The following is a 25,371-nucleotide window of genomic DNA, read 5'->3' as shown; positions in this document are numbered from 1 at the left end:
TTTTTATGATGGCATGCTCGCATGATAAACATTACTAATTACACATTCACTCACGCGATACACATCGAATTTTAGTAGCGCTAGCGCAGACTAATCACCTGCAGACGTGTTTTCTCTTGAAATCCTCTTATAACCCATTCTCGCGTGACGCCTTATATATTATTCAACACTCGCTGTGATTCTGAGGGAGATGTTCCAGTAGTTTATGACTCAATGCCCCAGATATAGCAAACCTCCGTAAACAATACGTTATCTTTCGAAACTAGGTGAGATTATAGCAGGTCGGATGTCATCAATACATACGGAGGCTGGTGCGTTGTATCTTTACCGGTGGGGGCTGCAGGAAGATATGATACGGATTGATTTTGATTGATAATGACGTGGTGAAGTGAGACCGAGGTCAGGACGCGGTTCTCTTTATGTAATGAATGAACGGCAGATACAGCGATAAAAGTTGGCAATCATCTTGTTCACTGTAGAGTTGGACGACTAGAAATTTTCAATTTTTCAGAATTACTGAATTCAGAACAAAACTAGGAAATTACGAATTAGAAAGAAACGCAACAAAAACCAAGCTCAGTTCATATCAAATCAGATTTCATTGTTATAAGAATGAGAACGGAAAATGTATGTAGTTAGGCTTACATCAAGCCTGGCTCGCAGCATGACTAGCAGACTTGGACAACTAGATAATTATAGTTGTTGTAATTTTAATTCTAACCTAACTTCCAGTTGAGCAAATGCTACAGGAGAGCTGTACAAGTGCGAAACGTGCCAAGGTTGCTGCACAGATATTTGCCGTTCTCTTACTTATGAGAACGGACTCTTATTCACTTGGAGGTTATATACCTCGAACGAAGAAGATCTTTAGAAACAACTATATTAACGTTGATATAATCATGTAATAGGGATGGTGTGAACCTCTGAAAGGTTCAGGTTCGTGTGAACGTGAACCTTTTTGAAAGGTTCTGTGTGAACACGAACGTGAACCTCATGACGTCACGTGACGTCATATTGCTAATTCAAACCCCATATTTCAATTAGGTGATTGCCTATATTAATCTACTGTACACGATACCGAGCGACGACTCGGGGCCACATAATAGCTCAGTACTTAAGTACATATTGACGTTTGAAACGTCGCCAAATGTATCATCTGGGGCAATCAAATGATATAATAATCCCATAAAATCAGTATCTTGCGTCGCTTTGCCAACGATTTCGACCTGATCGGACAATGTATTCGGCGTCGGAGTATTGCCACATGGATATTGAGCAGAGTGTAAAATGGGTTTCTATACTTGCTACCGATTAACAAGTTATACAGCAGTATAGCCAACACCCCAGTCGCACGGATTTGGTTTGTATGATACAGCATACATATGTAGTCAAGATTGACCCCGTACGCCTGCTAGATTTTTACATCAGAAGACGATATCAATCTCATTGATTGGTTGAATAAGGATCATTTGCTGACAAAATACAGTGTATTTCGCTCTTGATGTCATGTGATTGCGGGTCAAGCTCACAGCACAGAGACACTAAATATGCACAAACGGAAGGCTGGATATTTCGAGCAAACTTTTGTAACAATACAAGTAAATTTTTGAGATTGTCAAGGGCATGCTCGTTTAGTGTTGAATGTTTATGCTGCCAGCCCCATGCATAGAGTGGCCCGCAGTTGAAAGTCAATAAATTTGAACCAAAGATGTTATAATGAAGTGAAAATTGCAATATATGAAAAAGGTTCACAGTGCAGAACCTACCAAGGTTCTGTTGTGAACGCGAACCTCAAATTTTCCGAGGTTCACACACAGAACACGAACGTGAACCTCACGTTCACACCATCCCTATCATGTATACACAGTTATGAAAAACTTCTAGGTTCTCACGAATCCTAAGTGCATCTTCCCATGCGCACGTCAATTAGGGTTGTGATAATTGCACGCCTGATCATTGTCTTGTATTTTCGTACCGGCAGCGGAAGAGGCATTCACTGCCGTTCGGAGATGTGTAGAAACTTTCTTTTTGAGAAGACAGCCAGCAGACAGAGTCCGATACAGTAACGTAGCGCTGTGCGTTGAGCTTCTGTCTACATATAGTTAGCCTAGATATATAGAGAGATTATACGCCAGTTCAATCGGGAATTTTATTAACTGGATCGAGTCATTATAATATTGAAAACAAAAACAAGCGATTCATTTCTATCTAGCAATATCAAAGTATCTAACTCGTTTCATGCATTAATGGCGTGCTGTGATGAATGTCGATTATTATAAACCTAGAATCCAAGTTAACCCTCCTTGTTGACATCGAACCCGTTTATAGGCAGCTTTAAAAGCTTGTGGATGTTTTGTATGCTGGTGTGTTTCCGCTTTCCAGCTACCAGCAGGATATGTAAACGCGCGAGATTCCAGCTCTTGAATATTTCCTTGTAGGAAATGTATGTCACAGCTTGGAAGCTTTCGCTATGTCCCCGTCTGAGTCAACAGATAAAACATCCGCATATAGCTACAGAAAATATTCGCGTTTATATCAATGTGAATAGACTACTCAACTGTATATAGTCACATGCTGCTGCAGTAAGATACATAGGAATGAGAAACTGCTATATCATTATATGCCATCCCTGGGGCGATTTTTTTTTACCTAAAAACCGGAAGATTTTGACCTAAAAAATCAAATTTGACATTTTTTTACCTTAAAAAACTTAATTTTGACCGAATTTTGATATAACGTAAGCAAATTAGCTGTTTTCCCACATAATGTTAGAATTGTACTACTTATCTTCATTTCTGGTTGGAACTGTCTGTCCTTACGCAGTATTTTGGCCTGAAAAAACTTTCACAAATTTTTACATGAAAAAACTTTTTTCAACGGAATCTGGCCCTATGAAGAATTCCAGTAGTTACATCACGTATTATGGTAGAACATGGCCTAGTAGTAGGCCATGGGTTGAAATAATTAAAATTTGTTGTAGTACAACAACGAAAGATACTTTCCTACATTCTCGGGTAGAAATTGTCAGTCCTTACTAAGCAGCTTGCCAAGAATGGAGAAAGAACGTTCAACAGCAGCAGTTGTGGCTGACAACACTGAAGTTGTGCGTACCGTACACTGCTGGTAACACACCGTGTTGCTTCATTCTGGCAATGGTGTCGAAATCACAATTTTTCATCATGTACTTCTTGATATATGAACCATGCAATGCCCCGCAGTCTTGCTTCAGTTAGGATATTGCGGTACGTTGAGCATAACACCATGTCAACCTATTTGTTACATTTGAATGTTTATGCTTGACAATGAGCAGACAAATCGGCCATCTACAACGGTAGGGCTATAAAGTAGGCTACAAGCTGTAAAATGTCAAATGATAAGTTCACCGACAGTGCAAAATCTACGATACAAACGAAATGCAGGTTGTTATAAAATTTGACTTTGTAAAGAATTTTGACATTTTTTGACCTAACGCTACAATTTTGACAAAATTTTGACTTCTTTCGACATGTAAAAAAAATCACCCTAGCCATCACGTATTAGTGCACATTACGATGCACATATATGTCATGCATCTCAGTTATAGGCAATGCCACTCACTTAGATGTCCAGGGCGACAAGAATGCACAGACAACGAAATAAGGCAAACAGTGTGTGGCATTGATGAAATATATCATATATGGGTCAGCATACGATTGTAATGGTTCCAACCGATTTCTTTACCTATAATGTAGGTCATGAGCATTTGAGAGCGCTCGAGAATAACCCGAAACATTTATGTGAATCATTAACGCGCTGTTTACATTCAACTGCTAAACTTATGATTCGAAGATAGCCCGAAGACTGGTTACAGTCTTCTATAATGTCTCTTCAAATACGGTATACTAATATTTACGGTTTGCGAATTTGCCAGGTAATGAGCCTGCAATAAATTCCATGCAATAGGCTACATTGTCTGAGATAGCAAAGGCTTCCTTCGGCGAGTAATTGGATATTCATATATCGTTCGTTTATTAGCCATTTTTATTAGCTCTTATCTGGTATTGTTACATTCACGGTCGAAGCAACTTACTTTTCAGATTAGCTATGATACAGTTTCATTGAGAGTGATTCTTACAATAATGGATTATTATCATTTCATTAAGACATAATAAACGCAGTCTCAACTCGCCTGTCTTTTACAGATTCAGACACCACGATATTGGTAGTTACTGGGCCAATTTTGTAACAGCAGCTTCGCTGTTCAAAGATTTGTTGTCAATAATATCTTCAACAACGTGCTGATAATATGGAAATACATGAACTTATATCAATTGCAAAACGCAGAGATAGTCTTTCGAAGAAAAGAAATCTCAATACACGAACTACGTTACTCAAGTCTAGGCCGACACTGGCCATCAGTCACATATATTTATGCGCAATACTCTTCATAATATCGCCCCATACCATATCGGGATTCAACTTGGACGTGAATTTCTCAACAATCGCGACCATAGAGGATAAGAATTCCTATTTTGGATTTTCAGTCGGTCTCTACGCGGGCGACGATGAATCATGGTGAGCCAAATATTGATAGTCATGGCATGTCATAACCAGCATGACAATTGCTTACTACGAATGCGGAGATATCAACGTCATTGCATAAAGGACAGTGAACTGCTTTTTGTACTTTCGATCGTGTATATGTATCAATGCTGATATGAAATTTCATTATGCTGTATTCAAAGAATGAGGACCAACATTGAACCGTACAGACCGGTACTCGCAACTTTTATACAGAAGCTGACTGATTCGAGCTCAGTATTCGAATGCCGCTTTCATAACTTTGAACTTTGTAACGTATACCGGGTTGTTCCAATAGGCTATTTATGCAACAAGAGAATCAACGTCATTGTATGAAGGACAGTGAAACCATTTTGTACTTTCGATCGTCTATTTCTATTACGTATCGCTGCTGATATGAAACTTCATCATGCTGTATTCAAGGAATGCCGACCGATATCGAATCTAATTGCTGACGATTACCCCTGACGAGTGTCGGCCGAAAATATTGGGGTTCATTTCAATATGAATATACTGTTACATACTGAATCGTGCAAGCGGGCACTTGTAACTTTAATATAGAAATCGGATGATTCGATCTCAGTACTCGAATGCCGCTTTCATAACTTTGAACCTTGTAAGTTGTAACATACCGGGTTGGTCGAATAGGCTATTTACGCAACAAGAGAACTACGCCTACTGGCGAGACACAATCAAGCAATAAGAAACATAAACATGGTACTACATACAGACTTGGACAACTAGATAATTCTGGTCTAAATTAGATTAATTAGAGCAAAATGCAGGTAATCTAATTCTAATCTAATTTGTAAAATGTTTTCATGCTTTAATCTTAACTCTAATCTAATTTCTTTATCCGGAAATGTTACGGCACAACTGTATATTGCGAAACGAGCCAAGCTTGCAGAGATGAGCATGGATTAGGATTAGGATTTGAAAAAGCAGGATTTGTGAAATTTTGTCGGATTTGGATTGGATTAGGATTAGAGATTTTTTTTCTGAACGGATTAGGATTTGGATTGGATTTACCGATTTTCTGGGACATTAATATGTCGTGTGGTGAATGGCGACAAACTTTATTCAGATCAGTTATTGACGTACTTATAGTACACTACACTATCGTTCACTCGGTGCAAATGAACATGAGAGGTGCAGCCCTATGCTAAGTTATCTTAAATCAAGAGAATCGTTGGTTGTGAAAGAAAATTTTCCAATCCATCCCTTGCATTTTTTCTGAATTTCAAGTTGGAATCGGATCAGGATTGGACATGGACTTGAATATGGAAAAGTTATGGATTAGGTTTTGGATTTGAAGTTTTGGATTTGGATTGGATTAGGACATTCCAAATCCATTAGAAATTCAAAATCCGCTCATCTCTGCAAGCTTGGTGTTCATACATTTGCCATTCTCGTGCTTGTGAGAACGAACTCTGGTTTGATATAATCTGAACTCTATTTTTTGTTGTCTTTAATCCGTAATTTAAATAAATCTCCAAGCTTTTAGCGGATTCAGTAATTTTCATTCTATTCAGATTTGAAACAAATCTGTGTGACTATAATTTTAATCTAACTTGGAAAATATGATTTTGCAGTTGTGCGACCTTGGGTTCCCGAACTAGAATTATTCCCCTTGGTTCAAAGTTACAACAGCTGCAACAGATTCTGCGCTGTTGTGAATAGGCCTATACTTGAAAACACCATAAGCCTAGATTGACACATAGAATTCAGTTGCATGTACTCACCGATCATAATCAAATCGTGACCATAAAATACTAGACTCTGGTTCAATTGCCCACTGCCCGGGCCTACCGAGAACTCGCCTTAACCATCTGACCCACTAAAATGCAAACGCGCTTTTATACTCATCAGGTTATTGGTGGGCGCACCAAAATCGAACAAGAATGGTGAAATATACCAATGTAAATACGTAAAAGGCGCACCAAGCAGCAACTGTTCGATTATATCGTTGGAACGAGGTAAGTCACTAGACACTCATTTATTTAGGACCAAGCGGTTTCAATAATTAGGTAGACAAGAGCTTGAACATACTGCAGTTCAAAGTATAGCTCTGAAGCTCTTATCGATATGAGAAAATAGTAACTCATATAGGCTACTAACTAACATGCACTGGTGATGAAAACATATTAATGTTGCGATCTTTCCAAATTCAGATGAACCCGCAGCTTCCACAGTAGAACCGATGTTTGGATTAACAATGTTGCCGGGACCTGAAGGAAAACAGTTGTTGGTTCGTATCCATAAAATTGCTAAACACGCCGCACACCACATTTGGTACAATTCCAACCTGTGGAAGCGAAGTTATTGCAGCAGAAAATTTTAAATTTGAAAAAATATTAACTGCGGCTAATCCTGCAATAATTACCGCCTGAATTTCCCGCCGTAAATACTATTTATTTCAAATTCGAATTTTTCTTCTGGAATAACTTCGCCTCCGACGATTGATGTAAGCCAACTTTTAATATACATCGCCTTTCTGGGAAATCTAACAATTTCATGGGGTGGTAAAATTTGAACTAATTTTATTTTTATCTAATAAAGCCAAAACTTTTTTTATCTTATAGCAATGTTTCTACAGGTGGTATCGTATAACCTCCGTTGTACAAATTTCTTCAACATTTTGCTGTGGAATCAAAGTAGCCTATGTCCAATATCCATTTTAAGCATTTTGAGAAAATTAACTTTATGTTAACTTTTCATTTTCTTTTGCCTACATCTTGTCCATTATTAACTTTGATACAATGATATAAACATAATGGCCAAGATATGAAAATTAAAAAAAAAATTAATTTTCTATCAATTTCAAAATTGTTTCTCAAAATTTTTAAAATGGCCATAAACTACTTCGAATCCACCTCGACTTAGCTCCACCATGATACAATGGAACACGTTACGGTGTTTTACCTGACAGGCCTGCGCACCATACTTCACCGAGAGCACATCGCAGGCCTCAAACACGTACGGAACGAACCTGTTCTACGACTTGGTGGGGGTATGCTACTTCATCAGCAACTTCAGCAATACCGCAGCGTCGGTGTATAAGATCAACCCGTGCGCGTCGCAAAAAGGGGGTTATCACGACGGCGATGCGTACGGGCAATGCGAATTGGGATTCAGCGCGCAGTTTTTGAAGGTGAGAATTGACTATCTGAGGGAAAATTACATGATTTGAAAGGTTTTCCACTAATTCTATAACTCAATAATGTATCCATATTGATATGAACCCGAATATTTTCGCCTGACCCTCGTCAGGGGTAATCGGCAACTAACGAGTGTCGGCCGAAAATTTTCCGGTTTATTTCAATATGAATACATTATTCAATTGTATATTGAAGTTCCTACAAGAAGTCCTTCGAATTCTATAACTAAAACTAGTTCCACGAGATTACTACCTCTCCTGACTAGAGAGTTGTACAACTAGAAAAATCTCAGCTTTTCCAAATTAAATTAGAATTAGAATTATAGCTACACATTTTTCCAAATTAGTTTACAATTAGAATATAGCTACGTTTATCCAAATCAGATTATAATTAGAATTATTGCAACACATTTTTTCCAAGTTATATTACAATTATAGCTATTAACTACTCGGTTTTTATCCAAATTAGATTGGAATTAAAATTACTGGATTCGCAGAAATTTGGAAATTGAATTAAAATCCGAATCTGAAAGAAATACTACCGAAATCAAGTTCATTAAAACCATAAAGCATAAACCAAAGAGGGGGCCCTTCGACCAGGGGGCCCCGGGCGACCGCCCACCTCACCCACCCCAAAAGCCACCACTGATTAGAACTAACATTATATCACAGACGAAATTCACAAATTAGATAAGAATTAGTTTACAATTATTTCGCTTTAATTAGAAATCAAGAATTATGTAGTTGTCCAAGTCTGCTCCTGAATACTTGGACGTAATCAATGCGACTATAAATGTGCAGTCAGAAATCGGGTTAATGCTGCGAAATTCGCAGCCTGTAAAATGACTTTCCATCATAGGATGGCCATTCCTTCATACTGGGCGCGCCTCGGGCATTCTATCAAGGATCTTTGATGAATATAAATCTTCCCATAACGACTGATATCAGAAGACTGCCAATTCATACCGGAGAAGTGAAGCCGGACATCCCAGCGGGATGGAAAGACACCGAATATCTGAAGCAATCTTACGATGAAAACTATTTAGGTAATGTATAGTTCAAAAATGAAGATAGCAATTTAATTTCTTGATTCATTCAGCAAATGCCACACTCAAGAGTTGGACAGCTAGAAAATTCTCGGCTTTTTGAAATTAGATTAGCACTAATTACATCTCAGTTTCTTCCAAATTAGACCAGAATTAGAATAATTGCTACACAGTTCACCCAAAGTAGAGTAGAAGTAGATTTATAAGTGCAGTTTTTTTCACATGGCACTAGAATTAGAGTTACTGAGTTTGCCTCCCAAATATTGGAACCGAAAAATGGGCATACAAACTGTTATCACCGGCGAGTTGAGTTGAAAAAAGGGTCAGCTTTTCGGCTCGACCTCGAAATTACACTTTTACAGATAAATTTTCATGAGTTGAGTAAGAAAAGAGGTTGTTTCTCCGACTTGACTCCAATATAGCCGTTTTAACGCGCCATCGCCCTTCTATAGCCTTCTTCGCTATTTTTGCCCCTATCGTCCCCTTCGTTTCCCCCTCCTGGGCCGCTAAATCGCCCACGTAGGGAACCACTCAATTAGACTGAAGCGAGAGCTCCGTTTATTGCGAGCGAAGTTAGTAACTTGCTACTGACTAGTAAACGCATCAACATGCATGCATTGAAAAGGGACGCGGAAGCATTCACAAATTGGAAATCAAAAAATCAACACTTCGACGAGCGCGCCTTGTAGTGTCGCGACAAGACAGCTGAAACTGTCAAGTTGTCCAAGTCTGAGCACACCAACGATGCAACGAATATTATCGACAAAGCAATTTCTTTGATACGCAGGTTACGCTTCCGCGTCTGGAAAAACGATCGAAAACAACGAACTTTTATTTGTCGGAGCTCCGGCCAGGTTCCGCTATAATCTGTATGGGATGGTGATTGTTTTTGACCGGGACATGGCTGCGACTCTATACAACTTCACGGGAGACCAGGTATAATAGGCCGAATATATGCTTCATCATATAAGCCAGGGGTGCTCAGCACTGATTGCCCTTCATTGCTCAATGTTCAGTCATTGTCGAGCTAACACTTGTTACTTTGAATGATCTACTTACACCATAAACTGTGTTATGGTGTAACTATTTTCATCGTTTACAAGTCGCAGCTGTCTAATGAAACTAATTAGAGCGAAATTCCGATGGTATGATTCTAATACATTCAGTGAAATGTTTCTCTGCTCCAATTTTAATTCTAATCCAATATCCGATTTTCCTGACAATGCTACAGGAGAACTGTATAGTGCGAAACGGGCCAAGCTTGTTGTACAGTGTACACTGTACAGTGTACAGACATTTGACGTTCTCATGCTTGTGAGAAGGAACTTTGATTTGATATGAACTGGAATTTCGTAGTATTTATTCGTAATTCAGTAGTGAATTCAGCAGTTCTAATCTAATTTGGACAGCACTGTGTAGCTATAATCCTTATTCATTTTGTAAAATTTTTATTTAAAGGTTCAAGTTCCAAGTTCAGCTCATATTAAATCAGAGTTGATTCTTATGACAAATGTCTGTACAGCAAGCTTGGCCCGTTTCACACTCCTTCGGGAACCTTTGTTGTCCGAAGAGCCATATTGGCCCTATTTTCTCCATCTCAACTACCAGAGCCATACATGTCAATCAAATGTTACGTCACAATTGAAAATTCGTGACGTCATGGTAGCACTAATTCGAACTCACTACTATGGGGACCTCGTGTGCGCCATATAAAACTGGTATTTATTGGACGAAAATAAAGCTCGAAACGAGAGGTAAGACACAGACGGGCCAAGCCTCACCATTGATAACGCAATTCGTCGTAAGTAGCTTAGAATTTATTATAACTGATATTAATCGAATGTGACTGTCACACTGATTTTGAAAATCTAAATACCTAACGACTTCTCAATTCTCAAAGTATTCAGCGGTAACATAACGTTGCGCTACACGCCTAGATTTTATTGCCGGTACTACACAGATCTATACTTACCAATCAAGAACGTGGATAGCTATGACGTTATTTGTAATTCGAGTTTGTAATTTTGATATCCACAGCAGTTCATTTCGTAGACTAGGAAGACAATGCGTATTTGAAAACTGCGTTGCGAAATGGGCATCGCAATGTATGCTATGCTCTTTGATTAATCAACGTATCGCACAATTCAAGATTTCGAGTCGGGTAAATAGAATTCGCGAGTGATATTGGCCGCTGGCGTGACAGTAACTGAATTTGATGATTTTGAAAATAGGGGTTCCGAACCCCTAAACCCTTACCTCTCAAATACATGTTTATACTGCCACGATAATAATTATTCTGGCCGAGCTGAAAATTTACCAACAAGACGCTGCAATATTGATCAATTCAGTACAAAAATAAATATTTGCCAAAGAGCCGTATCTTATATCAAAAAGAGCCATATATGGCTCGCCAGCCATAGGTTCCCGACCACTGCACTATACAGTTCTCCTGTAACATATTTAGGAAAACTAGAAATTACATTAGAATTGAAACCTTTCACAAATTCGACTAAAATAGATTACCGGCATATCCCTCCATTAGTCAATTATACAATTAGTATTATCTAGTTTTCCAAGTCTGACTGAAGAATGTAGCTTTTTTGAAACACGATGGTGGAAACTTGAGATATATTTTCGAGATGAAAGTTTCTAATTCCTTCGTATTTATTCAACATGGGTCTGACCAAAGAGTATGACCACTGTCAGGTTTGCTGAAGTCGATGCTGCTTTGCCGTTAGTTTTACCGAAAAAAGACCTCTGTACCGAAAAAAGACGCCTGCATTGCAGTGTATTTATGTAAAGCATTTTACTCCTTTTAGACCGGTGAATATTTTGGAAGTGCCATTGCGTCAACAGACTTGAATAATGACGGACTGGACGATGTCATCATCGGTGCCCCCCAATACAGCGCCAAAGACAGAAAGATTTATGAATCGGGAAGAGTATTTATATACTACCAACTTGGAGGTAAGCGTTGCGGTCTTGCGGATACGCATGTATGAGATATGTCTTATTGACTGGACTGTATCGTAGCTATAGTAGCAGACTTGGGCAACTAGAAAATTTTCAGCTATTCCAGTTAGATTAGAATTAGAGTAATATCTATAAAGTTTTTTTCCGAATTAGACTAGAATTATAGCTATACTTTTCTTCAAATTGGATTAAAATTAGATTACCGGCATTCCACTCTAATTAGTTTGATTGGACAACTAGAACTATCTAGTTGTCCGAGTATGTTGAAGTAGATCGAATTGATGCAGACAATTATGTGGTATCTTGTAATATCCGGTATTAACAGCATCGATAAATGAAGACGGTGTAATTGACTACGTGAACTTTTCGGAACCAATTATAATCGAAGGCACGAAGCCAAAAGCACGATTTGGATACACAATATCTGCGATTGGAGATGTCAATCAAGACGGCTATCAGGGTATGTAATTTATGGCAACACTTTTCATTGGCGAAACAATGTGGTGAGAGTAATCTGTCTGATGTAAAAAATACATGAGACGAGATTGAGCTGTACGAATATAGCCATCACTGTTGAGAATTAAACCCCTAATAAAGTGTTTTGTGTAGTCTTTGTGCAGGATTCCTAGGCACCTTATTCTGGTTTTCCCCTGGCAATCTGAAACTGAAACCAGAAACTTTAGATCTCTCCGCTTCTTGTTACGTAAGTAGGTGGGGTTTAACTTTTCACTATAGTCACTTGAATTACCACTTACAATTTGGCATAGTTGGTTTAATTTTACTTCAAGAGAAACGCTGTCACAGTATTTTTATTGCCTATAACATGTGGCAATACAAGCTACCAAACTTCTCATGTTTCTTGTTATCTAGTTCAGTACATTTTAACTATGCCGTCCATATCAGTAACGGGCCTAGTCCATAACACAAATGGTGAGAAGCCGAAGCTAATGGATTTTCCATGAAAATTATCTTATGAATCCAAATGAAATTGATAGCGACATCTGTACTGTACTGCACTGCATTTGCGCATAATTAGTATTGATATATGGGCCTATATCACGTTACAGTTTTATCAGTAGCTAGATCTAAAACTCTTCCGATTTTCTATGAAACGAAAAAGTAGATGTCTGTGATAATATAAGCAAATGGTGGAAGCTTGAGGCCGTTGACCTCAAAATATTTTGCCTTGTTTAAGGTTTCGTGATTGATTATTATACTTCATATTGGCACAATCATTCTGAACATTATAAGTCCTGAATATAACTGTGTGGGTGTTGTGCTTGGTAGCTTAGAAGTAGCAAGCTATATTGAATGTCAGTTTTAAAGGCCGCTAGATATTCCGTATATTCTGAAATAGTTCTGGAAGTAGTCCATTATGATGATTCGAAATCATGTCATCACCACAACCCCAGTACAAAATACCAAATCATCAAAAAAATATTTCAACAGATATCGCTATTGGAGCCCCATACACTGTAAATGACGAAGACTCTGAAAATGCAGATGGCACTGTTTTCATATTTAATGGTGGACCGGAAGGATTGGTGATTCCAGCTTCACAGGTAATCATCTCAAGTGCTGGTAATTTAGCTATGTCTACTCAGGTAGACCAAATCCTAACAGACTCAGCATCAACAGTATACCACACATTAACAGGTGATTAGGGGAAGGGATCTTCCAGAAAAAGTGACCTCTTTGGGGAGTTCTATTTATGGAGGAAAAGACATGGATGGCAACAATTATCCTGATGTGATATTCGGTGCATACCTTTCTGCTCAAGCTGTCATGTTCAGGTAGATTTGTAACGTGAACTTGGTTTTAAGCCTTTACTAGCCTGGCGAACCCTTAAGCTAATCTGGAAGACTCTAACGAAGCCCAAATTTACAGCTAGCCACAACAATAAAATCTGCCACCTTACAAATCTAATACATAACTGTATAATACAGGTGCGAAAAATGAACTGTGCATCAACAACAGTGTTAAAATACCATTGAAATATGATTTTCAAACAGAGTATAAAGATAACAATGAATATTTACTAGAAATTAGTGTGAATTCAGCTGTATACGTCGGCTGTATGCCTTGAACTCCTGCCAAACCATCAGGCCGGCTCAGGGATGAAGTTATAGGTCACGCGAACCCCCATTTACAACCACTGTGATATGACAAATTACTATATTATTAATGTAAAATTGAATCACCTGCAACAGGTGTGAAAGTAATGAATTTTCATCAAATGTCAATAACTAGGTGTGCAGAGTGTGACCATATGGCAGCTGATGAATTTTTCAGATCGAGACCGGTTGTAAAAATCACGAGTGAAATAACAGTCGATCCACGAGAAATCGATTTGGAGAAGCCGTCCTGCGCCGCTGCGGGAAGTACTTCTGCAACCAATTGCTTCAAAATCACAACTTGCTTCACGTATACCGGGAAAAGTGTGCCGAAATCGATCGGTGAATATATTTGATATACCATACTTGAGAATCGAAAAAGAGGACAATTTTGACGACTTACATATAAGATACCATAGCGGACAAGGAACGGGTAGTTTGGAAATTTTGATGAAAAATATTTTTGGGTTGACTTAAAAAAGGTCATTTTTCCAATTCCTCTCCCGCTCCCACATAGACTTGGTTTTTGCTGACCTTTTTATTCATTTAGTCAATCTTGCCGTCACCGCCGTCATTTATGACACTTTATTGTCGTCCCTGAACAATCGCCTGGCTATAAAAGCTATAATGGAAGTCGATTTGCCGAAAATCAGGACATTTGGGCGCCCTAGGAGGCAGTGTCGGGATGACTCGAGTCATGACTTGACTCGAGTCAGACTCGAGTCACTTTTTTCGAATGACTTGACTTGACTCGAGTCACTTTGTCAAAATGACTTGACTTGACTTGACTCGGAGTATCAGAAATGCGGATTGACTCGTGACTCGAACCAAAATTCACGAGTCAATTTCAAGTCATCAAGATCGGTTTCGATAAAAATCACTGTATAACTTCCATATGTTCGAATTGTTCGCGAAACTCTGCAGTAGCCCGTGAAATCGACCAATCATTCAAAGATCGTGTGTTTTACTGATTCTCCATTGTTCTCTCACAAATAAATTGACCGCAAACGAAGTGATCGAAGCTTACAGCGAACGTTGTCGTAAACTAGCAAAACATCCATTTCTGTTCTCACCTTAGCCATACCTCTAATTTTATTGAAATTGAATATAGTTTATAATATAGCCTACTACTCAACCATCGGCGCAGGCTCAAACTGTATCATGTTAATATGTGAACGGGTAGTGTATTGCATCCTATCAATTCGTTTCTCTATTTTGTCTGGTAACAACAGACTGAGGCTATGCAATTACTTACGTATAGTTGAACATTTCTACATGTATGTGAGCAATGCAGCGCCTTCTTGCGTGTATATATTTAGCTCTATTCGTTCATCAGTTCAGAATCAATGACCACTCAATCGATATTTCAGTTAGCTAGCAAAATGCAATGACGTAATCATGTCTCATACTTCGAAAAGTCAACTTGACTTGAATTGTGACTTGACTCGTGACTTGACTTGACTTGACTCGACTTGACTCGAGTCACCTCCGAAAATCGGGTGACTTGACTTGACTCGAGTCACCTTTGAAAATCGATTGACTTGACTTGACTCGAGTCAAAATGTGCAATGACTCGTGACTCGAAGTATTGACTTGATCCCAACACTGCTAGGAGGACATTTTTTCGATTTCTTGTAAAAGGAGGACGTATGGCAACCCTATATCATATGCAAACTGAAATTTGCAAGGATAATTATAAAGACCTTATGATTTATGAATGTCCATTCTCCAGTTTTAATGCAATCACCCCTTTTCCCTGCCTTGACTTAACAAACTATTTTCCACTGCGCAGATGTCTCCTATACTTATGACATTGATTCTGGAAAAAGCGGCGATGATAAAAGAGCGTTTGTTCTCGATGAAGCACCGAGAAATATAACTCTCATAAGAAAAAACTTCAAGAAATCAGAAACAGAGTGTGTTGAAGTATACGCCTTCACAGAGGTAATATTGGGATCGAATATCGGATAATTTGTCAGTCGATGGATGTCTTTATATATAATACACATTGAACTGGGGGTGAGTACCTTGGTACCTGATGAATTTGCAACCTTGAAAACCCCAGAAACAACTCAGAGATGTTCTGACTAAATAATTTTTTTCATTCTGTTGACCAGTGTTATCCACCAGTGTTATTCACCTTCAACTTGAAGCATTATTATATTTGTATTTGTAACTTTCAGCTTAACATCAAAGATAAACTCTCCGACATCTCGATCAAAGTATCGCACTCTCTGATAGCTAGGAACGAGCCAGTTCAACCCGTGCTGGATGATCTGACACCTTCACATTCCTTTGCAACGGTCGAGATTTATCGGGATTGTGGAAGTGACGACATCTGTCAGGCCGATTTGAGGCTAGAATCAAACTTGTGAGTAGACCAGTGACATTGTTACGAACATCATTGGCTTTCATTCCATTATACATCTGCATACGCAGCATGTCTAACGCATCTGCGAAATACATCCAGCCAGAGTTGAATAACAAGGAAATTTTAGCGTTTTCCAAATTAGATTAGAATTAGAATTATAGCTATACAATTTTTTCCAAATTAGAAAGAACAAAAATCAAGTTCAGCTCATATCAAATCAGAGTTCATCCTCGTATGGCTGAGAATGGCAAATGTTTGTACACCAAACTATAGGCTGGCTCCCCACTATACAGTTCTCCTGTAGCATTTTCAGGGAAACTAGAAATTAGATTACAATTAAAATTAGAGCATAGCAACATTTCACACATTAGATTACAATTAGACTACTGGAATTCCCTTTAATCAGTGTTGGGATCAAGTCACTACCTTCGAGTCACGAGTCATTTCGAGTCATTGCACATTTTGACTCGAGTCAAGTCAAGTCAATCGATTTTCGAAGGTGACTCGAGTCAAGTCAAGTCAGTCGATTTTTGGAGGTGACTCGAGTCAAGTCAAGTCACAATTCAAGTCAAATTGCCTTTTCGCGGTATGAGGCGTGATTACGTCATTGTATTTTGCTAGCTGTCTGAAATACAGATTGAGTGGTCATTGATTTTGAACCGATGAACGAATATAGAGGTAAATATACACCCAAGTAAGGCGCTGTATCGCTCAGATACAAGTAGAACTAATATACTACGTAAGTAATTGCACAGCCTCAGTTTATAGTTACCAGCCAAAATAGAGAAAGGAATTGATAAGATGCAATACATTACCCTTTTGCATATTGATATGATACAATACGACCCTGCTATGGACTATGTATTCCGAATTCAATTTCAACAAAACAAGAGGTTTGGTCAAGTTAAGAACGCAGAACAGAAATAGACATTTTGCTATTAAATTACCTTACTATACTATAGTTTACGACAGCGTAGGCTGTAAGCTTCGATCACTTCGTTTGCGATCAATGGAGGCTCAGTAAAACGCACGATCATTGAATGATTGGTAGCTCTCACGGGTTACACCAGCGTTGCGCGAACAATGCGAACATACGCAAGATACAGTGATTTTTATCGACACTGATTACTTGATGACTTGAAATTGACTCGCGAATTTTGCTCCGAGTCACGAGTCAATCCACATTTCTGCTACGCCGAGTCAAGTCAAGTCAAGTCATTTTAGCAAAGTGACTCGAGTCAAGTCAAGTCATACGAAAAAGTGACTCGAGTCAAGTCATGACTTGAGTCATCCCAACACTGCCTTTAATTAGTCTAATTGGTCAACTAGAATTATCTAACATCCAGCCTACATGTTATGGTCGAGGACAGAATTTATGTAGGACTGGTCTCAATAAAACAATAACCAATTTGTATTCTATCGATTTCATCAAAACTTTACTTTCATAATTTAGAGACGTGACTGAACTATATGCCGGACAGTCATGGCCGTTTGTGATGGAACAACGCATCGTAAATGAGGGGGAACCTGCATTTTTGTCAACATTGGTCGTGGAGTATCCCGAATACGTCAATTATGTTGGAACACAAAAAGAAGGCTCGGTGAGCAGATCATGGCAATGGTGCTGGGAATTATTATTGCATAGCATAGAAAGAAATCACAATTTTATGACGTGACCGTACGTTGTTCAGTTTGAGATAACACTAAACCATTGTGATGAATACAAAGATGGTAGTGGATATCAAGCAAATATAGGAGTCATTGTGTGCCAATAAAATTGACTGCAAAAATCTGCACAGGGTGACATGTGTTCCCCATTACTATCTCTCAGCAAAGGTTTATTGAGTCCACATTTACGATTCTCAAATTATTCTTGCTACATTGTAAACGAAATAAATCTTCAATGAGGCACAGAGATCAAAAATTCTATGGCAACAAGCAAGGGTACTTATCGCATAATCTACACTCCCACAACCCACCAGTACAAATATATGACCTTAGCAGTCAGCTGACTAGTATTGCATCATGTAAATCGAATAAATTCTATTATATCTCCTAAGCAACACATAAGTAAAGAATTCAGTATGGATTCAATGTGCTCTGGTCTCAATTCAGAAAATCATATTGTGAAAAAGATTTTTAAGAAATGAGAATATGTAATGCAGATCAGCCGCACAATTTGGTTTCTGTAAATCTAGTTATCACCAAGATAATCTTTTAACCCTGAACCTTGGTTGTTTAATTTCCTGGGATGATTGCGATAATTATTTAAAACCACCAAGGTCGTAGTAACATTGCGGTTATTGTATGAAAGTGTTGGTAATGGTAATATTAATATACAACTCATCGTGGCATATCAATTCATTTTTTCAGACCACAGGAATAACTGATCTATGCACAAACGATGCCAGATTTGTTACTTGCGAGGTGGGCAATCCGATGAAGCATAACGAAGAGGTCAACGTAAAATTGAAGTTTCAAACACTGAAGCTCAATGGTAATTTCTCCCAACTTGAAATCAGGTAGGCGTTCAGTTTTTCACAACGTGAGCAGTTAAACATTTGATCAACCACCAGACATGTAAACACTACAGGAATTTCAAAATGCGCAACTACAACTAGAGCTACTCTCTTTTTAAAACTCAAAACTAGGACTACTCCAAAAACCAGTAGTCAACTAACTACATTGGTGGTTTGTACAATTTTGGCTCAGATTTGCGAATATTTGATGGGATGGGACTGTTTGAATTACAAATGAATTCAAACTGCAGCAAAACACAATCTCTATATGCGTTTTATGATGTTTCAGATCTTTTGTGAACAGCACAAATCCCACAAACAATACAAGCGAAGTGACGACCTCTGAACTGCAAATCGGCGTATTATCCGAAATATCGATTGAATCAGCGTCCAGGTAAGAAGCTTACTTGTGGATGATTCCCAGTAGCTTAGTATGGTTTATAATGTGTGCACTAGGGATCTTCAAAATGAATTTTTTACTCAAATCGCACTGGCTACTTGATAAAATTGTTAGATTACCTAATTTAAGCCTACACACCAAATTTGGTTCAATTCTAACCAGTAGCCGCATTGCTACAGGAGAAGAAAGTTTCTATTTATTATATAAAAATAAATGACAAAAAATTTGAAAATTTTTTGTTCACCCCATGAAAGGGTTAGGTTGTCTATAGAAACCATGTTCACCAAATTTGGTTCAATTCCAACCAGTGGAAACGGAGTTAATTGCCGTTGAAAAATTTGGTGAATGAATAAAATAGTATTTACGGTGACCAATTCTTTAATTTATATATTATAGTGGTGCCCACCGTAAATACTATTTTATTCAAATCCAAATTTTTCGACGGCAATAACTTCGCTTCTACTGGTTGGAATTCAACCAAATTTGGTGAACATCGTTTCTATGAGCAACCTACCACTTTCATGGGGTGAAGAGAAAATTTTCAAATTTTTTGTTATTTATTTTTATATAATAAATAGAAACTTTCTTCTCCTGTAGCAATGCGGCTACTGGTTGGAATTGAACCAAATTTGGCATGTAGGCTTGAATTAGGTAACCTAACAATTTTATCAAGTAGCCACTGCGATTTGCAAAAAAAAGTCATTTTTAGAGAGCCCTAGTGTACACGGCTGCCATGACTGAGTGTGAATCCTTGAGCTGCAAATGTTAGGCTAAGCTCAAGCTTGTAATATACGGCTTTTCTTTGCAGCCCTGTTGGATTCTATTTTGGAAATGAGGATTCATCAAAACTCAAGACTAACACGACTACTATTTATCATACATACCAGGTTGGTAAAAGGTGCAGGATTTATCCATCATTCCCCAAGCTTCCTAGTACAACGGACCTAGTAGATCATCACATCAGCAGTTAAATTAATGATATATCCTACATTTCCACAGTATTACAGGTCAGCAAAGTCTCCATTTTATGAATGAAATCTATGAATATTTCAACATAGTTCAATATTTGAATAATATATTCACATGTAAGTAAACGCCAATATTTTCGGCTAACAGTTGTCAGCGGTAGGTTTATTATACGTCCTCTTTTAGGATTTGTCAACCTTTTTCAAGAAATCGAAAATGTCCTCCGAGAACGCCCAAATGTCTTCCTTTTTGACAATTGGTCCTCCGTTATAGCTTTAACAGCCAGGCGATTGTACTAGGACGCCATAAATGAACGAAATCTGGATTTCGATGGCTGTGACGGCAACGTTGACTAAGTAAGGTCAACCATAACCAATTGGCTGTTAGAACGGGTCTTTTAGGAGTCGATTTGAGAAAATGAATAATTTTTTAGTCAAAAAATAGTGTATCCAGTAAAAAATTTCAAATTACTCGTTTTCTCGTCAGCGATTATAACTTTCTGTAACTTGTAAAAAGTGCCCGCTTTACCGTAACTCAAAATATGACAACCCTAGTAATTATCACTTGTATCAACTAATAGAGAATACAGGGATATCCAGAACTTCTAGTTACCTAGTTTTAGATATCCCTGAGAGAATTGGAAAGAATATTGTACATCAATTCTCTGTTGACGAATACCATGGTGAGTGTCGACCGAAAATATTCACGTTTATTTCAATATGAATATATTATATAATTGTCTGTTGCAGTTCTGTACCTCCGAGATTTCGCTAGTTCCAAGTCAATATTTATAACAAGCACAGTCACCATTATATTCAGATTATCAACAAGGGTCCCAGCGATTTTTCGAAAGCTACGATCCATTTACGATGGCCGTTGAAAACAAATGATGGCAAAGTGCTCTTCGAGATGCAAGAACTCCAAGAGGATCATAAAACTGTTTCGTGCTCCGCGGCAAAAATGCTTGAAAACGCACACAAGAAGAACGCGACTGGAAGTGAAAATCATTATGTAAGATAAGGTCCCAGACATTTGAGCATGCCACATAACGAAAAAAGGCAATTGAGCATGCGACATTATAATCGCAAAACAATGCCTAACCCAGATATTATACCACCTATGTATATCCTAACACAAGCCTAACCCCAATTGCAATATGCTGAAGTGTCGCATGGCATTATGGCACATGCTTGGATGTCTAATAGTCCAACGGACTGCAAGATATAGCCTATCGTAAATTCTTGTTGATGAACATCACTTAAAGCAGTGGTTCCCAACCTTTTTGTCTTCATTCCCCACTTCAGATTTATTCCAAATCTTCATTCCCCACTACCCTAAACTTTTGTCATTACGGAGCAGCTATTTGCTTGTTTGAGTACACAAGACTCACAACCACACCAGTACCCAAGACAATCGCCTATAACTTCGACATACAACGTAATGTGAACCGATACAGGTAACGGTCAGAATTTCGCAAAAACGTTAGTTCACGTTAAACTAGTCGTGCTGGATGCGTTTGTGATGCCATCATTGGCAATCCATAGTTAAAAACGAGGATATAATTTTCGATACATACATTCTAGGGCAGTTAACTGGTAACGGTAATTGCGCATGTGTCTCTGTGAATATGTAGACTGTCCTGTATATAATTTTGAACAAATGCGTCTATTCCCCACCAGAAACCATTGAATTCCCCACCAGTGGGGAATTCCCCACCGTTTGGGAACCACTGACTTAAAGGATTAGGTTAAAATCCCTGCTTAAATTCTGTGATTGTTTCCAAACATGACTGTGTGTATTTTCAAGTTGAACACTAAATAATGGCGTAACAGACTTGGTCCGCTAGAAAATTCTAGTTTTCTAATTGGAATGATTGAGTGAAATGCCAGTAGTCTAATTTGTGAAATGTTCTATGCTCTGATTTCCATTCCATTTTTAATTGATCGTTTTCCTGAAAACGCTACAGGAGAACTGTACAGTGCGAAACGAGCCAAGATTGGGTACTAATTTAGAAATGCTGAAAATCTTCCAGTTGTCAACATTTGGGTGTAAATAGACCGATAGAATGAATTTTTAGTTAAGTGCCTATGATCAATATCTTTAAAAAATATTATTTTCACAGTACTGCGACGGTCGTGCGAATTGTGCGTCCATGGAATGCACAGTCGACGGCGTGTTTGAACAAATACAACTGAAAGCTGTATTCCGCCTTCCGTTCGAGACTGTTCTGCAAAATGATTACGATTCCTACATTCGTTCGGAGCTCAGCTTCAAAATAGACGAGTACCCGTACGCAATCAGCGAGGGAAGAGGCCCCACAATTGAATCAACAGTAAGTAGATCGTTAAGAAAAGATGTGATATTCTTATGGTTGTCTTACTTCAATATCTTTATCCACTTTAAGATCTTTATCCATGCTTTGTAGTTTTATGAATACATATTGTGGTTAAAAAGTTCGGATATTGAAGTGTGAATGTTAGAGTCTTCTATATTGTACTCTTCATCTTTCGCCCGATGTTCTATATCAATGGTTCCCAACCTTTTTCGACTCGTAGCCCCCTATGAATCTCGAAACAAATTTTCGACCCCCCCCTTATATTTCATAATCAGAATAAGCCGCCTTCACGTGCATTTTTGGCTGTGATAATTAAATATATCACACTGGACGTCATAACATTTTCGCCCCCCTGCCGCTCGCTTTGATATTTCCGCCCCTTGATTCTCAAATCGCCCACCTCGCAGAGATGATTGGATTAGGATTAGAGATTTTTTTCTGAACGGATTAGGATTTGGATTAACCGATTTTCCGGGAGATTGATATGTCGTTTGGCGAATGGTGACAAACCTTATTCACATCAGTAAATACTGTAGTTATGGTACACTACACTATGGTAAACTCGGTGCCAATGAAGATGAGAGGTGTAGCCCTATGCTAATTTATCTTAAATCAAGAGAATTGTTGGTTGTGAAAGATAAATTTCCAATTCCTTCTAGAGGTCGACCGATAATCGAAATGGCCGATTATCGAGGCCGATATTTAGAGCTTTTCCCGATTATCGGCATCAGCCTATGAAGGCCGATATTGCGGCCGATATTTTATATTTAAAAAAATTCAAAAATATTGGAAATTCAATGCTCCGTGTTCTCAATCTCAAGAAATCGACGACGCAAAGGGTGATATATGACAGATTTACCCTTGCAGGACGAGTTTAACTGGGTGAGCATGCAGAGAAACTATGCTTCCTGCATTACAATCTACCTTTTCTGAACTGATCTGCAATTCTGTATCATGTTTTGCTTTTGAGTTATCCCAAATTTCATCGAATGTGCGCAATTAAGCAAGAATTCTTTTCAATTTCAGTTTTCTCGCTTGTTATTCAGCTTTCTGTGGCATGAACAAGTGCCATCTTGCCTAATATATAATATTTTGGGTGAAATTGTTATCTGCTCCTTCCATATTAATATCGGCCTATGATATCGGTTATCGGCCTTGTAGGGGGCCGATATATCGGTATCGGCCTGTAAAAATCAATATCGGTCGACCTCTAATTCCTTCCTTGCATAAATTTTCGTTCTTCTGAATTTCAAGTTGAAATCGGATTAGGATTGGACATGGACTTGAATATACAAAAGTTCTGGATTAGGATTTGTAGCTTCGGATTTGGATTGGATTAGGACATGGAAATTCCAAATCCGCTCATCTCTGCCACCTCGGTTGGGAACCAGTGTATCCATGTCATTGGTACGCATACCACTAGTGGTGCGTGAAGTCACTTCAGGTCGTGTGCAGTATATGCATTTTCCAGTAAAATTGCAGTCTTCACAAATTGTTAACTGATTTTTTGTTATGTAAGAATTGAGTGATTCGACGGAGTTACACCCCACCCAGATCAGCTGGTGGCAAAGAAACAATTGCAACCATGTCATTGAATTTTGTCTTGATCGTGTGTGTTGTTAATAATCAGGAGTGAGTTGTTTCGAAATTTTTGGGCCAACTTATTTGCTAATCTGCCTGTTTTAAAAATGTTTTATACATTTAGAGTGAAGTTGAGTTTTCCTTGTATTGTATATCATATTGTCAAAAATCACAGGTCACCACAGAATTCCTATATCAACGTACGCCAGAGGACGTCGCATGGTGGATTGTTGTGATAGCGGTGCTCGCCGGACTATTGTGTCTACTTCTCCTCATTTTCATTATGTGGAAATGCGGCTTTTTCAAGAGAAAGCAGAGACCTAGTGATGAAGATCAAGCGCAAAAGGAAGCTCTAAATCCAGGCTCTGAAGATGACAAGGAAATGGAAGAATATTTGAAATGAAGAGAAACTTCTAGTGTGACACAGATTCAACGTATGCCCAGTCTTGACTTTTTGTGAAGGAACAACATACAGAAAGGACTGCTTTCGCATTGCTCTCGCATGTAATGCGTAGACCGTACGGCAAAATCCAATCGAACAGCAGCGCTACAGGTGCAATAGTCATTGCGCGGTCATTATTTTCTAAGTTGTTGAAGTTCACTGGAAATTCAATGTTTGGAAGGTGGGCAATTCGATGCATGTAAAGCTGACAATCATCTAAGAATACTGGGACAGGACCGAAATGGTACGAGAACACTATCTTGTGGATATTTTTTCGAAATTTCAAGTCACAATAATGTACCATTAGATGACCATATATCTGAAATCATTATTGTTAACGTACGCTGCATCCCTACTACCATAACGGTTGAGTAGCGACTAAGATTACCGAACATAGCATTTTTTATTGTGTGTTGAGTTAGGCGTTGTGTGTTTCGACCAGATGATATGAGAGCAGTGATACTTGAATGACGAGTACACTTTTCGAGTAGCCTCATTTCATTACATAACTACTCCGACAGTGATACCGATTATACTGCAGTATACCTCGTTCCATTTTGACACTCTGTCAGGTCAATGCTCACCTTTTAATACTAATTTTGCACTGTTATTGTTGGTATTGATGCACATCCATACTATCATTTGAATTATCTATATTCCTTGTTGTTATGGCGCCAGCTTTTCTGGTACACTTAAGAACTGCACAGATATGCCACGTATCACAATTGATCATTTTTCTACTTTTGACATGACAATTAATCGCTTATTAGTTTAGAATCGAGTGTAATTTTTTTCTGCGTATTTTTCCTGTATTTCTCCATTTTGCAAACACTTTTTATTCTTTTGAATTCATTGTCTTTTCGTATGACACATAATAAAATACTCCCAACAAACGACACAACGAATA

General features: G+C 38.3%; 2 protein-coding genes across 2 annotated transcripts in view; both read left to right on the top strand.

Annotated features, from left to right (window-relative positions):
• The window catches only part of LOC145457194 (FACT complex subunit SPT16-like), a 284,951-nt gene that overhangs the window by 39,819 nt on the left and 219,761 nt on the right, over positions 1-25,371 (top strand). The window lies entirely within an intron of this gene.
• On the top strand, positions 4,079-25,365 carry LOC145457339 (integrin alpha-5-like). The gene is made up of 20 exons (XM_080335532.1): positions 4,079-4,554; positions 6,430-6,536; positions 6,732-6,808; positions 7,490-7,711; positions 8,577-8,763; positions 9,551-9,699; positions 11,583-11,730; positions 12,062-12,196; positions 13,186-13,298; positions 13,393-13,529; positions 14,029-14,192; positions 15,643-15,794; positions 16,034-16,221; positions 17,675-17,822; positions 18,595-18,743; positions 19,030-19,134; positions 19,949-20,027; positions 20,926-21,117; positions 22,229-22,438; positions 24,198-25,365. The coding sequence occupies exons 1-20, from the start codon at positions 4,286-4,288 to the stop codon at positions 24,423-24,425; spliced, it is 3,159 nt and encodes a 1,052-aa protein (XP_080191658.1). The 5' UTR covers positions 4,079-4,285; the 3' UTR covers positions 24,426-25,365.

The sequence above is a fragment of the Botryllus schlosseri genome, chromosome 15, assembly GCF_051294905.1.
Source record: "Botryllus schlosseri isolate E-star chromosome 15, Bs_hap1, whole genome shotgun sequence".
Taxonomy (NCBI): Eukaryota; Metazoa; Chordata; class Ascidiacea; order Stolidobranchia; family Styelidae; genus Botryllus; species Botryllus schlosseri.
Note: the sequence above shows the minus strand (reverse complement) of the source record. Positions and strands in the feature narration are given on the sequence as shown.